This window comes from Pygocentrus nattereri, chromosome 26 (genome assembly GCF_015220715.1).
Source record: "Pygocentrus nattereri isolate fPygNat1 chromosome 26, fPygNat1.pri, whole genome shotgun sequence".
In the NCBI taxonomy this organism is placed as follows: domain Eukaryota; kingdom Metazoa; phylum Chordata; class Actinopteri; order Characiformes; family Serrasalmidae; genus Pygocentrus; species Pygocentrus nattereri.
In genome coordinates, this window is record NC_051236.1 from 17,007,459 (window position 1) to 17,024,482 (window position 17,024).

The window sequence follows — 17,024 nt, forward strand, 5'->3', positions numbered from 1 at the left end:
TTTAATAAAATTTGAATTTGTAACCCTACAGAAAAAAATATTTCTCTGAAATGATAATTTAGGTAAATTCTGTGCCAATTGTATATCTTACAATTATTTACTATACTAACATCAATATGGGTAATCAGCAAATGTGTCCATGTGTCTCATTTCAGAATCTCATCCTTAGTGTTATACTACAAGAATAGTTAATACAATCAGGCAAAAAAAAAACAACCAAAACACTACCAAAAAGTTATTATTATCTTAATAGCATACTATTTACTGGCACACAGCAGAAGTAGTTTATCTGAACAGTTTTATTTAAAAATACACTATGTACAAAACTCATAATGAATACAGACATTACACAAAGGTATAAAAGCTTCATCATTCATTTTACATTGAGTCCAGGAGTCACACTGGTTCTTTCCACCAAGCTCAGCTTTGAGTGAGTGCATTTCACCTGCAGGTACAGTGTCTATTACTCCCTGGAGCCTGTGGCTGTGCGTTAGCCTCTTAGACCGTTCTCCAGGGCTCTGTGGAAAGAAAATCAGAGAAATTACCTGTCAGCTCTAACAGTAATGCTCAGGTCAATTGAGCAGAAGGAAAGATAACCAAAGAGAAACAAGCATTATGCAAAGTGCTGAAAAATACCAAACACCTGGTCTGAACAAATGGGCTCAATCACACGTCCACCAGCTGCTTGATGTATAATTGCCATAAACGAAAAAGTTATCCTGTGGTTGGGGCGATTTCATTACACCAGTATTCCCTAATTGTTTTCGCTTTTCCACCGAAGGCCTTTCAATCTTTCCAGCATTAGTGCAAACGGCTGGTTTCTACACAAGGGGAAAACAAGAGTACTTAGCCTAATGATAATTAAATGGCAGTACCAGACTAAATAGCAGGGTTTCCAGAGAGACCAATGTCTGGGGTGAATTGACGCTGCCCAAAACACACTCAGAAAGGCCCTCAGAGATCAGAGATTTTCAAGCTTTTTCCATGTTCTGTAGACCTGACTTTAGATCCAGTTCTAAGCCACCGTTCCCTTGGTAAGAACATGCATTGTATTATATATATATAGAACCATGCTCAAGGCAGAAAAGAAGTTCTACATTCTTCTAGAAAATCAATAACAGCTCATTCATCTCCTCTTGCCCTTCAGCCTCCTCTCTATTCAACTGCTTCTCTGAGTTGCTAGAATAGGGAGACAAATCACATGGCTTTCCTTAGGAAAACTTTTCAAATTAATTAACACCCATGCTAAGCTGCTTCTGGGTCAATAACCTGCCAACATCATTTCCTGCTTTCTGTTTCCAGCAAGACAACTCAAAGGGGCATGGTTAAAAAGGAAGTATCACAGGAGACAAGCTAAGAAGAAATTGCACCCATAGGAAGGTAATATATAGGACATCATTACACAACTGCACAGTTGTTTTCTCCTTTATTCTGTAAAGAATGACTCGTTAGCCATTGCGACAAATATGAGTGTATTAATACATTTCGTATTCGCCACTCGGACTTGTGGTTACGTTTTCATTATTTATGATTATGTTGCTGAGGCTTTGTTTCATGATTCTGCCCCAGATGTCACACTGGATAGTTTAAAGCGAGCTTCTTGTGCCTCTAACATTTCTGTTTGTCTATTCAAACCAACATTGGTTCTTCACTGTGTTCTCAATTCTGATGATGATGACTTTTGTTGACATCTAATTTCATCAGATCTCTGACATCTCAGAACGAATACGTTGTCTAACTTGGAGCTGATTCATCGGTATTGCCTGTCCTTTATATTTTATTTTTTTAAAATAAAATATTACGTCTCATATGGAAATAAAGAGTTTTGCACAGTGCAAAAGGAGGAGGACACCTAAAATGACAGCAGATCCTTCACGGGACAGCTGTTTTATAAATACTTCTCCTTCTGTCAGCAAAGACACTTGCAGAGATAAAAGCAGAAAAGAGGCAAACATTCATTAAACTAATATGGGCTGTCACAAACAACTAGAAAAGCAATTTATTAATCTACCCATTAGTAACACAAACCATACACAGCCTTACAAACATTTCAAAATACTTTCCAAGTGGACTCTAAAACAGAAGAACAAAGACATTTTTCAAACTACTGGATGGGAAAAGGAAATAAATACCCTCATGAATGAATGAATGAATGGTGCAGCAACACTTCTCTGCAGAGGATGTGTTATTTTCTCTTAAAAACAATCAACAAAACATGTCATTTGAACCGGTGTGTTCACAGGGATCCAAAATTGGTCTGATAAGTGGGGAGACACCAACATCAAGTGGTTAAAGCCATTTTAAAACAATACAAATGTAAAACTGCAAAACAAATGCAATTACAAATACTGACATCTCATTTTGATACATAAACATGACAACACAAAACTAACAATATTATAAAAAAAGGAAGAAAATAATCACACTATTTTAGGTGTAATGTGACTTTATAACTGTATTTCACAGCCTTATACTATCAGATATTGATATTTGATATTTGACAGCTCCTGTAACTTTTTTCCTGGTAAATTTTTTTAACATATTTAAAAAGGCTTTGTTTCTTACTTAAAATATATATTTAAAATTTTATTCTATTTTATAAATATATGTGATGAAAATTGTTATTCAGTTTTTTTAAATAGAGTAATAGCATTGAATGAAGTGTCCATGATGTCCTATTACAACATGTATGAAACTCTTTCAATAAAGAAATTCACAACAGTTACGCTAAAGCATAAAAATTTAAGAGGAGAAAAGGTGCCTTTGTGCTAAAACCACGCAGTGAAAAAGGACAACCCTGGATCGTAGACAAAAGAAGCACAGTTAGAACCTGAACAGAGTTGAAAATAGATGCTGGTCACACAGTGAGGTAAGGCTCGCTTGCTGCGTACGGTCAACAAGTTGACCAGTGATGCATGCGCAAACCCCCTGAAAACGAGTGTGAAGGTGACATCCTCCTTTGCACAATCACCTGCTGCACTCACGGATTGATGACGCACATTTCATTACAAGGGCTTTAGTGTTGGGAAGCATAGAGGCTCAGCCATAGGTTTTCATTACACTCAAGCAGCTGGAGACGCCTGAAAGCCATTCCTCAGGGGGAAACTGGACACAGAGACTATTAATCTCAGTCGCAAAGTGGCGAGGGGGGACAATGTGACCATTTGAAATACCATAACAATAACACTCCTTTGCAGGTCTGGATAATTCGTTCAGCATTATTTGCGGGGCATTTGCAACGGTTTAGCCAAGTCCAGTGATCCTAATATTTTCCAGCTCAGGTCCTAACAAGTGGAACAAATCAATCCATCCTGGCTAAAATGGAGAAGCTTTGAGGTGGCTTCATAGCCTGAGCAGAAGTCATCATGGGCCAAGGACTTCTGTCAAGTGAGATGGCAGAGTTAGAGGCACAAAACATCAAAATGTACATGCATAAACAGTGCTTGTCCTTGGGCTTTCTAATCGAAGCCTTTTCCAGACAAGGACTCAAACGAAATGATGCAAAAATGATGGAGAATGTTTGATGAGTCACTGAATAAGTAAACAGTCTCCTGGAGTGCTTATGTTACCAAAAATCTGCGGCCTTCTCATGAAACATGATTTTTTAACTAATGCACTAGATAATTAACAGATTCAATTTGATATGCCAATGTGCTCTTTTAAAAAGCATGTTTTAATACACCTTCTATTTTTCTATTGTACTCTCTTGTACCTGATTATGTCTCCGTTTTCTGGCGTTCTACATGACATTCTGAGCATCTTTGAGTCTTTAAAACAATTGTTATTATTACTAAATGCTTGAAAACCTCCCAGAGAGAAAAATCAATCGATTCTTTATATCAGCAATAGGCTTACTTTTTTCCCCGCGCAACTGTTAAATTGCTTAGCTGTACAAGCTCCGCAGTGAACAGAGCTTTGTTGTTTTTCTGTTAAATGAAAGTTGAATGACATCTATATCAAAACTGCAAATAAAAACACAGTCAGCTTAAAATTATGACTACATATACTAAATAATTACAGTAGATTATGATGTACATTTTTCCCAAAAAAAAAAAAAACCCTCTTAAATAAAAGATCTTCATAATGCCTTCTGGTCTCTAGCTTTTAGTATTACAATCATTCTATATTTGATGTTTTACATATACATACATATATATATATATATATATATATATATATATATATACACACACATACATACATACATACATATATATACACACACACACACACACACATATATATATATATATATATATATATATATATATATATATATATATATATATATACATACATACATACATACATACATACATACATATATATACACACACACACACACACATATATATATATATATATATATATATATATATATATATATATATATATATATATATATATATATATATATATATATATTTTTTTTTTTTTTTTTTTTTTTCAACACATTCCAAAAAAGGTACAACATCCTTCTTTTAAACATTTAGTAATTATTTGGAGACTGAAGAAACAAACTGATCCAGTTTTTGAATTTTGTCTGCACAACCGTACATGGCCTCTGTTTTTATATTTTGTCCTTCAGAATTCACCACACATTCACCATTCAAGCACAAAGAAGTTGACTTACGGCTTCCAGTGTACATGGTACAGTTTTAACACATGGTGATATCAATCACTGAAGCATGCCGGTTTTTAATGCTATGCCACCTGAAACATTGAAGGTCATGGGCATTCAGCTGTACGTTTTGACCTAACCTTTTACATTCCCATTTTTTCCAGATTTCCTAAAATGTAATAATATTAAATAATTAATATTGAATAAATAATACCATGTGTGGTAGAGGGTGAAATGCATAATATTTTTAAAATTATAACCAAAACTGTTTTAAACTGTTTAATTATTTGCTGACACATTTCTTTGCAAAGTGGTGAGCCTCGACCCATCCCTGCAGACAAAGAATAGGCCTTTCCTGGAACCACAGTCACAGCTACGTATATTTGACACTTCAAACAGAACAGCAAATCAAAACAAAGGGCAAAAAGAATATGTCCAGTTCAGAAAGCCCATGTTGACATGAATATACTCACATCAGCACAAATTTTACAAAGAGAACTAGATTGATGCAGAATCTCCAACAGCAAGCTGGAGGGCCAATGTGTGTTCCCTCCAGTGGAAAGAGGGATTTCCAATCATTGCTGGGACTTGGTCTTCATGGTCTCCTTAAAACCAAGAGCCTCCCATATGGAATCACTTACTTTTACATGAAGAGGCTCCTACAATCGTTTACTCTTCAGATGTACTTTTTGCCCACAGTCAGAGAGCAAGCCACGGACATACTGAAGAGAAAAACAAAATTCCACCACTGGAATTTGGATCACATGTTCACATATATAAGACGTATGTCGGGAATACGGTTATGTTATATGAATACTGTTATTGCATGTTTTATGACCCACTCATAAACTCGTCCACAGTCTTTCTTCTCACCATCATTGTGAACATACTCATGGAGTCACAGTTAACTATTGTTTACAAAACAGTTCTGATTGTAAATTCTGTTTGGCTGAAAATATATGACACACACACACATACACCAATGACCACATTCATCAAGTGTGTCCTGTACTATAGTGACAAGATACTAAAGATGGTTGCATTCATGAGGTAAAATAGGCTACTGAAGGATTTCCTCACTAAAGGATGAAGGATTTGCTCTAAAATGGCAACCTACAAAATAAAGAATGTGGTAGTTGAATATCTTATTAACTTCCAAGTGTTTATGGTACAGTTTCTATAAGTAGCATTAAAGCCAGTGTGGGAATGCACACCAGTGCTAGCCTGGTACATGACACAACACTTCAAATCCCATAAGGATGCTAGCAGAAATTATTGTAGTAGTCTGACAAAAAGGCTACTGATAAAGGTTTCTTCAGTAAACACCGCTACATTATGCATGACTGGCCCAAACTAATCATTATACATAAAAACTTTAAAAAGGTCACGAAATAACTGGAATATATAATTACTGCCTACTGAAAGCCAGCATAAGAAATAGGCCATTCTGTGACAACTGTTGCTTGGCAACAGTCTTGGAAGGACTATCACAATCATTATTCATAGTAATTAGTAATTGAAATTATTTAACATTTGTGTATTTTATCTTACTGCCTGCTGTTGCTCTCAAGGATTATTAATATATTATATTACAGGCTGAAAGTTGTAGATGAGCCTTCTCATGGATATAAACTGACCCATGTGAGAAGAAAAATAAACAAAAAAACATTATACTTTCCTCCAACACACCTGTCACACAGATCTGTTCAGAACCAGTGACCAACATCAATCATTTACTTCCTACTCCCAGAACAACTGGGTTAAATGCAAAACAAAAGACATTGCTGGGTATACAGTGACAGCCTTAAGTCTTAGGGGTGGTTTAGCTAAATAGAGATGGAGTTGGGGGTCTTTGTTTCATAAAAAATGGCAAAGCCAATAATAGCCAGATCCATTCCCAAATCATTCCTTTTCCCTTTGTATTACAGAACAAAGTCTCAGTGGCCAAAATATTTGGCATTTCACTCTCAGCACAAAAAATAAACAGCTGGGGCCTTGTGGGGGGTAAGATCTTACTTTCAAAGACCTGATCCATGTGTCATCATTTTAATAAACAAATAAATAAAAAAAAGATCATAATAAATTATGATCATTTCTTACTAACTTGTTTATTCCTACTAAATCATGCTAGTAGAAGTAAAGGATGGCTGTTATATTAAAGCAATATTCCACAACAGTCCTGTGTATCTGGTCGTTCAGCACAATGAGATATTCAACACAGTAATGTTATCGTGGACACTCTGGGACACTATCACTCCAATTTAGTCAAACAGGTTGCAGATTTACTTGAGGTTTCTCAGACACACAGAGCAGCTCTGCTTTCACAAACTCCTACTGCACTCGCACACACTGATCACGTGATACAGTCCCTCCTCAGAGCAGAGCTTGTAAACAATCACAACCGCCGCAGTACAGAGTTATGAACGGACAGATTTTTCTCTTTGTTTCCCTAAAAAAGGTGAAAATACGTCTCAGACAGCATGGAGAAAAAATGCTCAAGCTTTGTTTTTCCTAAGTCCATTTGTAGATGCGAGTCATGTAATATTAAACTTCGTGGATAAAAATTCCACTATCATCATGTTGATCCTACCATATAATAAAAAATCTCATATTACACCCAGCAGAAATTAGCACTCTCATCATGGGTCTTTCTGATAAACAAAACCTACCGATTTAGCAAGTTTCCACGTTATGAAACGTCTCATAATGGCTGGTGCCGCACATACGTTGTGATTATGTAATACAGCGCAGTATATGGCGTTTACGCCACTTAGCAGAGGTTTTCTCCAGCTCGACTTTTATCATTTTCATAACGGTAAGCAAAAGCATCAGTGTTAGGAGTGTTGCCCAATGACTCTTACGGGTATAGCGTAGGGTTCTTACGGGTTCGACAATACGGCAAAAAATTATAGTTATTATAGAATGGAAACAAGGGTGAAATGCCTCATGCTACACTATAAACCCCCAGGCTTGTCAATGAGAATCATTCCACTCCAAATGGAGGCCCTAGATGTCTTTAGGCTGACAAGCTGCACTAAAAAAAAAAAAAAAAAAAAAAAAAAAAAAAAAACCAAACACAAACACAAAACAAAACCCAGAAGGGAGAAAAAAAAAATTAAAAAATAAAATGTCCATTATTCTGGAACCCTGGGACGATTCATTCAGAACAGCTGGTGTATTTTCTGAAATAAGAATTATGGATATTTCTGAGAATAATGTCAACACCGATAACAGCAAGCAGATTTGGCAGAGATCGGGGTGCTGCTTCATACACCTGATAACAGCAACCGTAAATGCTGTGGCTTCACTGCAAGGTCTTATCTGACACAGTATGAAATGAGATCCATTTTTTATCACCCAAAAACAGGATTCCTGTCCACTTCTGCCTTGGCCGCAGGTCCCAGCCCCCATTTTCAACCCAGCACAACAATATAAACCCTGACTGGACATCAGCTGCTGAAGATGCATGTGAGGGAGATGTCTCAAATGAAATTTCACCCTTTTTCTACAAAGACACACCCGTTTCCAAGTTGATAACATTAATCAAAACCCCTAGCAGATTCCTGCAGACCTTTACAACATCCTACTTCTATGATAACTGCAGATTGTTACATCATCATACTGCACAATGTATCTACTGGACGCACAACATATCAGCAGTGCATACAGTATTTGCCGATATGTGAGAGAACATTAAGTCCATTCATTCTTATTAATCTGATATTGAAATTATGGTCGATAATTACAATTCATAGTTTGTCAAATTTTTAGCTTGTACACGTACTAAAGCATGTGTAGAAGCATGTGTAGGCACTAAAAATCTACTTTCGTCTACTGACATCCCGAAAGTGTTGTACTGGATTCGGATCTGATGACTGGAAAGGCCAATGAAGAACAATGAACTCACTGTCATGTTTATGAAACCAGTTTGAGATGATTTTTGCTTTGTGAGATGGTGTATCCATTAGAAGATGGATAATTTGTGATCATGAATAGATGTACATGGTCAGCAACAACACTAATAGGCCGTGGCATGAGAACGATGGTTAATGGGTATTAACAGGCCAAAAATTGTCAAGAAAACATTTTTCACTCCATTACACCACCTCCTCCAGCTTTGACTGTTGACGCAAGGAAGACCGGGTCCATGCATTCATGCTCTTGCCGCCAAATTCTAAACCTACCATGTGTGTTTGCCTCAGTAGAACTCGAGACTCATCAGACCAGGTTAGATTTCTTTTTACTTTTGGTGAGTCTGTGCTCACTTCAGCCTCAGTTCTCTGTTCTGATTGAAAAGAGGAATCCAAAGTAGTCTCCTGCTGTTGTAATCTGAACTGATTTAACCTTGCACTCACATCTTGATCTACATCTATTACTGCACAGAGTAATATTTTTTACATCTGTTTTCATCTGTCACTTGATGCACTTTATGAACAGCTGCTCACCTAATCATTATCTTTCTCTCTAATCATTATCTTTCTCTTTTTCCCCTCATGTCCTGAGCTGTTGTCTGGAGGTGTCCATCCAGGGTCCCTGTGCTCTTTCACAGGCGTGCCCCGCTCTTCAGCATAGTATAAAACCATTCTAACCTCTTTTTCTTCCCTCCCACTCTGTTCTCTCTCTCTGTCTCTCTCGCATGCGTCGAGATGTTCGGTTGGCCTGTCTGGAGGTGCCGATTCGTGTTTGCAGCACTCTGGAATCGGCCCTGTCCCGCTCAACAGAGATTAACACAACCCTTCTAACCTATCTTTCTTCCCTCCCACTCCGTTCTCTCTCTCTATCTCTCTCACATGTGTCGAGATGCCCCGTTGGCCTGTCTGGAGGTGCCCCATTCGTGGTTCCAGCGTTCCAGCCATCTTTTTGCACTCTCTTTGTACTGTTGTTCTTGTTTCTGTTCTGTTTCTTCTGTGCGGGTCGACCCACGGGGGTTGGGTTCCTCGGACTGAGCCTTGGTCCCTTCTAAGGTTTCTTCCTCTTAAAGGGAGTTTTTCCTTACCACTGTAGTCACCACAAAATTGGCTTCACTGTGGTGATGCTCATAAGAGGCGTGGACCTGTTTTTCTGTAAAGCTGCTTTGTGACAACCTTGTTGTAAAAAGCGCTATATAAATAAACTTGAATTGAATTGCTCCACTTACTTGTACATACGGACATGTAACTTTAATTTTATTTCAACTTTGCACATACTGTACACTTTTTTGCTTTTACCTTTTACTACTGTTTTTTAGAGTTATTCTTATATTTTCTTTTTTTATTTTCTTAAGAGTATATATGGTGAATGGAGGAACAGCAAAATAAGAATTTCATTGTACAGTGCAATTGCCTGTTCTGCTGTGCACAGGACAATAAAACTCTTGAATCTTGAATCTCTTGAATCTTGTAGCCCATGCGCTCAAGGTTTGATACGCTGTGCATGTCACCACAGTTGTATATTAGTGGTTAGCTAAATTAGTGGTAGCTTTTGTCAGCATGAACCAGTACGAGTATTCTCCATTGACCTCTCTCATCCACAAGGTTGATTAGGTCTTTTTTGCAATATTCTGAGTAAACTCTAGAGATTGCTATGCACGAAAATCCCAAATCAGCAATTATAGAAATTCAAAACAATCTGTTTGGCACCAACAATCATTCCACAGTCAAAATCACTGAGCTCACGTTTTCCTCATTCTTATGATTGATGTGAACATTACCTGAGGCGGCTGACCCATATCTGCATGACTTTATGCACTGTACAATTGAAACACTATTGGCTGATTAGATAATTGCATGAAATTACAGGTACACAAGTATTGCTAATAGCGCACGTGACAGGACAAGCTGTCAAATGTTCAATAGTTTTTTGAAGGAGCTGGTAAACAGTTCTAATAAACCAAGACAGTTAGAAATGCAACGTCAGTAAAGTAAGCTGCCGGCCTGCATGTGTAGAAAGCCAGTCAGACCATTCACACAGTTCCTGTTTACCGTCTATTTAATATTATTGCTACACCATGGGGTCTGAGATTAACGCAATTTCAATTCTCTGTATGTCCTGTACATATTATAGTACTATATGTTATGCAGTACTGCTACATTACTGGCTAACATGATGGCAGAAACTAACTGTAAATGAAAACACTACTAATAATAACATCAGTGATAATGATGGGCTGTGGTGATTTTTGTAACGTTAGCTTATTCACAAATCACACTATGAACCACGCTTTCATGGAGCAATTTAGTTGAGAACATCAGCATGAAAGAAAAGTTCAGTACCATTTACTGAATTTTCTGCTGCTTCGTTTTCTTTTCCAGTGGTCGAAAGCAAGTCAACACAGTCAGACCTGCATGTTTTATGTAACTACTTTCTTAAGACCCCAGGCTTTTTCTTTTTCAACTTTCAGTTACAACCGTTCTTTTTATCTGCTCGCAAAGGTACAACACTAAGGAAATTGCTGCCTCCTTCAGCTTATGTTGTTAACTCACTCTAGGTTAGATGTCACTTTGAAAAGGGAAATGAAAAATTGACAATGGACGATTTTGTAACGTCGTTATTATTGATGACAATACTACAACAAAAAATCCATTATTAGATTATGCAGTATTGTGAAGGCAAGACAAGTTTGCCTACAAAGTTGCAACTGAGGAAAGATTTTGTTAGAGCAACAACACTATGTTAGAAATTGTCACTCTTCATTTATCCATAACTTCTTTCAAGAATGTTAACTTCAAAGCACATTGGAAATTCTTTTCATTGTAGCACCGCTCACAGGAAAAACTGAGTTCTCCAAAAGGAAATGCTTGTGAGCTACTTCCTAAACTGCTGCCTCCCTGGTGACCTGCTCCGAGTAGGAGTGATCACTCTATCAAAAGACAGCAATTTCTTTCCATCTGGACAGACTGCAAGGAGGCCATATTTACTCCACATGTGGTGCAGTAACACATAGGCAGCGTGGGTTAACCACCAGCTAAACAAGGTTTAATTCGATAACTCTGGAGGAGGGAAGTTTATGAGCCAAAAACTGTTCATTCCAGGGTAGAGGAAGTGAGTTATGGAAAAACTGGCAAGCATAAAATAAAGCATAGCAGTGCATTAACGTGAATGGCAGTCTGCATGTGTTTAGAATGAGAGCATGGGATCTCTAGAGACTTCAGTGCACTTTACAAATGAATCAGCCTTCTTGCCTTCGTATCAAAAGGTTATATACTGCTAGAAACAATTAGCATAAACTGAAGTATGGATGAGTCTTCTAGAGGTCAGTGATTTCATGTGATACTAGTTTCAATGTAGACAAACTGTTCTAAACAAAATAATGACAATTAATACAAATGACTTATTCTTTATCAGGTTGTTCATGTTACTAGATAAATAAAATACATACGTTCATTTAAACATATAATACAAGAAACACATTTAATTATATTACAAAGATGTTATTCCAATTTTCTCAGTGTTTTTGTACATAACACTGAACAGTAGAGGATCACTTACTCTGAGCACTTCTACAAGGTCCTCAGTTGAAAACATCAGAAATGGAGCTACAACACAAAACAAAAACTTTATTTAGCATTTTATACACAGAAGCACGAAGAGATTCATGAGACAGAATGTTATTTAGACTTTATTATAAGCCCTACAGACAGAAGAGTGGACAAAAATGCCATCATAAGAAATAGACCTACGGAGACTTTATCTGATAGCACAAGGGTGGGTGTACTCAAACATCTGGCTGATGTCACGCGTCTGCCATGCGGCCTTCTGCTTAACTTACGGTGTCTGAACTGTTTGTCAGTTCTTTTAATGGTAATCCCTGCCAACAAAGAGAAGCTATTTTCCAAACCACTCTGAGCCAAAGTCTAAAACAAAGTCACTGACAGACCACAAACACAATCATTTTAGTTTAGAAATTTAATTCTTCATACATCTCAGTGTTCAAGAGAAAAACACATTGTTCTGCACTGCAACCCAGGATAGAAAAGATATATATTCAGTTTTAATGCATTTATCAGTTACGCATGTAGTGTTTGCCATCTGAACTATTTCACATCCTCAGGGCTGCATCATGTTCTTTTTACTATTCTAAGGGATTTTAAATAAGCATAGGCTGCATTAAGGCTTCTTACAACAAATCTGACCAGTTACACACAAAGGACTAAAATGGAGATAGAGACATAGCAAGAGCGAGCGAGAGCGAGAGAGAGAGCAAGAGCAAGAAACAGATGGGTAAGATATGGGATAAGAGAGAGAAGGAGGGATGGAGAGAGATTCATGATGAGAAGTGATGAGATGGGACACACAGGGAAACAGGAAGAGTAAGAGACAGAGAGAGAAAGAAGATGGGGAGACAGGTGAGGGAATGAGAGCAAGAGCACAAGAGTGAGAAATGAGGAAGCGAGACAGAGAAGATGGGGAGAGAGGGGGTCAGGAAGAGAGCGAGAGTACAAGAGCAAGGGATGGAAAATTAAGTGATGAAGAGATGAGAAAGAGAGCTAGACAGAGAAAGCTTGAAAGAAGGAGACAGTCAGAGAGAGAGAGAGAGAGAGAGAGAGAGACAGAAGAGGGGAGAGAGAGAGAGAGAGAGAGAGAGAGAGAGAGAGAGAGAGAGAGAGAGAGAGAGAGAGAGAGAGAGAGAGAGAGAGAGAGAGACAGAAGAGGGGAGATTGGGGTTAGAGGAAGAGGGAGGGGAAGGGGAAGAGTGAGAGGGAGAACGCACAGGGGAGTGAATGAGAGTAAGCAAGACAGTTAGAGGGAGAGGGTTGAGAGAAATGGAAATAAGAGGATGGGGAGAGTGGGGTTAGGGGAAGAGGGAGAGAGAGAACACACACAAGACAGTGAATGAAAGAGTGAACAAGACAGCTAGCGCAAGAGAGAGAGAGCCAGAGAGAGAGAGTTTCAGTCCAGGTCTGCTGGTGAGATGATTACAGGATGCTGTTCCTCTAATGAAAAGCACATGGATATAATAAGCCACCAGTCAGCCATGGACAAAGTGAGGAAATTGTGAAGCTGGAGGCAGTGAGGTGAGCGGGAGGCATCGACACCAGGGTGATGGAGGGGTGGTGCAGCAAGAAAGCAAAAGATGAAAAAATTCCTCTGTCTCCCTTAAGGTCAAAAAGACAAGTGAAGCACGCAAGCACTCCAAAGAAGTGGAAAAGATTATTTTTAAATAAAGAAAAGAAGAAAAAAATCCCTGTCATGTACGGTCATGGCCACCACATGCATACAAGCACACCATGACCATCTGCACAAAACTAATCCTCACTTATAGAATACTGCCGGTTTGAGCTATATAACACTGTACAGAGTCCGTTTAAGATGCCCAGTGGTTGTAATACAGACATTATTAATGGCGAAGAAACTCAAACTCCAAGAAAATTCAAAGAATCTCAAAACTCCATTGAACTTATCCTAAAAATTAGTTTGGAATGAGAAGCTGGCTTAATAAGCGATTTATCTCATGAAAAACGCATACTGCATGATTTTAAAGTTGCTTTATTGCCACAGATATGCAGATAGTTGCATGATACAGTATGGTATGGTTACTAATCTGCACTCTACACTATCTGTATCCTAATTGAATACATATGTAAGAAACTCGGGTTGATGATGATTCATACAGAAGTGCAAATTAAAATGACAAAATCTGTAATACTGGGTTTGTGAGTGTTCTGTACCACACCACTGGTGCACCTACACTATGATAAGAACTACAGAATACTGTTTTCTAAAGCCTAAAAGTAACCCGGTCACGCTGTGAAATAGTCTGTATCCATTTTGCAGCCCCCTAAACTCTCAGAACAAAAATGATGATGCTTTGCTGTTTTTTTCCCCAGAACCTATAAAGCTTGATTGCTTTATCTCCCAGGTGGGCTGTCTGGAATAACCAAGCTAACACTACTTTAGCTGCTAGAAAGAGAGCTCGACTGAGAACATTAAAAATATTTGTCTCTGCTCAGAAAAGCTACCTGACATGCACTGAGGTAAATTTGTTTTGTATTCATCAGACTGCACTGCATGTTTGGCTGTTGTACACTCAGAAAACAAAGGTTCAAAACTGTCACTGGGCTGGTACCCATAAAAGTATATTTCAGTATTTTTAGTCAGGGAACAAGCTATTCTGTCTTAAAACAACAGTTTATGAAAATGTAGAAATATGTACTTTTCACCTGTAAAAACTTATTTAAGGAAAACACTTGGACCTTAAAACCACTGTTGTACCTTTGAGGGCACATTTACACTGTCTGTACCTTGATGAATGAATCATGTACCTGCATGGTACCTTTATTTCTAACAGTGTACCTGCACAGGACCTTTATTTTTAAAATATATACTGCAGCTGCTATCATCTCTCCTGTAATGTGAACTTTGGTTATAAATTATATACTTTTGGTTACTTCCAAATCTTCAATGAAAATAAGTCTTTTCACTGTTTGATAAACAACCAAAAATTATCCATTATTTACTCCCTTTTTTCCCTGAAATGGCACTGATGTTAAAAACAGCTCTGAGATGATGTAGCACCGACTACCAAATACTGGACTGTCCTCCTCAGTCAGCCTCTTTCCTGCATTGAATGTGTGTATTTGGCTTATATGTTTATGTATGTATTATTTTTATTTGTTTACAGTCAATAATTTCTCTGTACAAGATTAGTAAACTACTATTCCTTCATGTCAAACTTTGTTTAGGTTGAAATCCTTCCAACATTTCCAACTTCTGACCAAGGAGGGAAAATGAGAGAAGGAGAGAATGCGTGTGTTTAACTCTCCAATTTATGAAAGAGCAATAAAAAAAAAACTGAAGTCCATTTGGTTCAAATGCAATATTGAACCAGCTTCTGGAGCACAGATAACAAAGCCTAAAGTAATGCATGCCCTCAATGACTTTTTCATTTTAGACGGGCAAAGCAAAGAATCTTTTCTAAGAGCAGAACATGAGGGCAATTACTCAAATCTGACCCAGCTCAATCTGTGTGGGTGGTTCAATGTTAAGATTTCTGCTGTAGAGCAAACACGGACAAGAGTAAACCACCAATCAATTGACCAAAACACCGCTCTTTTCAATGAGATGTACAGACACCATAAAATGACACCTGTCTAGACCAGGAAGGTTTCAGTAGACACACCAAGAATGTGTTCAGAACGATCCAAATTAGGAAAAATGGAAAGAGAGAGGCAAGAAATGAGGACAAAATGAACCGCAGGCCAAAAACTTCTTCCACTTGGTTTTCCCTAGTTTGTCTGCCCCACAGTTTGGCTTTTGGGAAACACTATCTTTTTTGTTTTCAGTTAGACTGACATTGCAATGACTAGAGTGCACCGAATGATATTCATGGTGTTTCTTATTGGTCAGAAATTTGGCAGGGATAGAAGCTCTGTGGCAAAAATGTAATTTGTTTATTTTATTTCATTTACCTTAAGACCTTTATACAGACAGCTTTGTATAAAATACAGATGTCAAGGTATCTTCAGATATATCTTCTATTTCTGAAAGCTTTTAAAATTAGCAAAACGAAATGTTCCAATCAATAATGCCATCCATCTAATATCAACAACCCTTCCTGTCCTTTAACCTGCTTAGATCATCTGCCCCATGCTTTTAAGCAAGAACAATACAGTACCATACAATACAATAGAGAATATAGAAAATATGTGAAATGGCTCACCCATGGGCAACACTTTACTGCCAGGCTCAACACCATCCAATCAGATTTTGGAAAACCGCAGACTAAACATCATACAAAGCTGTCAGATTCAGTAAAAACACATTTAATTGGAGCAGATATACTGTATAAACAAACACTTCGTGAGGTATCTTCCTCAGTTGTGACAGCTGTAGGCTTTCAGGTTACACAAACTACACTAGATGGCTCTCAGACAGAAAACTTTAAATAAATAACGGCACAACCGAGGCTACTATTTGAGGTATGATGAAAAACATCTATGTACCAAGATGAAACATCACAAAATAGCAGAAATTAACCACCCAATACTTACTGCTTGGTAGAACGAGAACGTGGGGCAAAATAAGTAAATAAATAAAAATAAATAAATAAATGAATTTGAAGGGGGTGATCAATTAAAGGTTATTAAATCACTATGGATTATCACAGTTAATACCTCTTCACAATTTTATTACAAAACACGTTATATTTCCACGGTTCCAAACGGTTGGTTTAAAACCGACTTGAGTCCTATAGCCCTGCGAGAAAGTGAAAGTAAAGCACCATTAGCTGGTTGCTGGGAGGGTAATAGGGCTACTTAAGTTATTGTTTAAACAAGACATGCAGTATTAACTACCATTCTTTAAAAGCTCACTTTATAATGGGGCTACTCTGTTTTAGATAAAAAATTAAAAACATTTTTCAGTTAATACTCCAATAACTTACGTTTACAGGTTAAAACAGTTAGTTAAAAGGTGTGTGACGTGT

General features: G+C 37.6%; 1 protein-coding gene across 4 annotated transcripts in view; it reads right to left on the reverse strand.

Annotated features, from left to right (window-relative positions):
- Positions 1 to 281: 281 nt before the first annotated feature.
- Positions 282 to 17,024, reverse strand: part of rad18 (RAD18 E3 ubiquitin protein ligase) — a 67,734-nt gene continuing 50,991 nt past the window's right edge. For 2 of the 4 annotated variants that reach the window (XR_001858508.2, XM_017712648.2), the window contains 2 exons: positions 12,089 to 12,135; positions 282 to 518 (listed from right to left, as the gene is read on the reverse strand). Coding sequence is in view for 3 of the 4 variants with exons in the window: in XM_017712648.2 (XP_017568137.1) it covers positions 12,111 to 12,135 (25 nt within the window). In the remaining variant the exon portion in view is untranslated. The remainder of the gene's footprint in view (positions 519 to 12,088; positions 12,136 to 17,024) is intronic. The other 2 variants (XM_017712650.2, XM_017712647.2) reach the window with 1 other exon arrangement.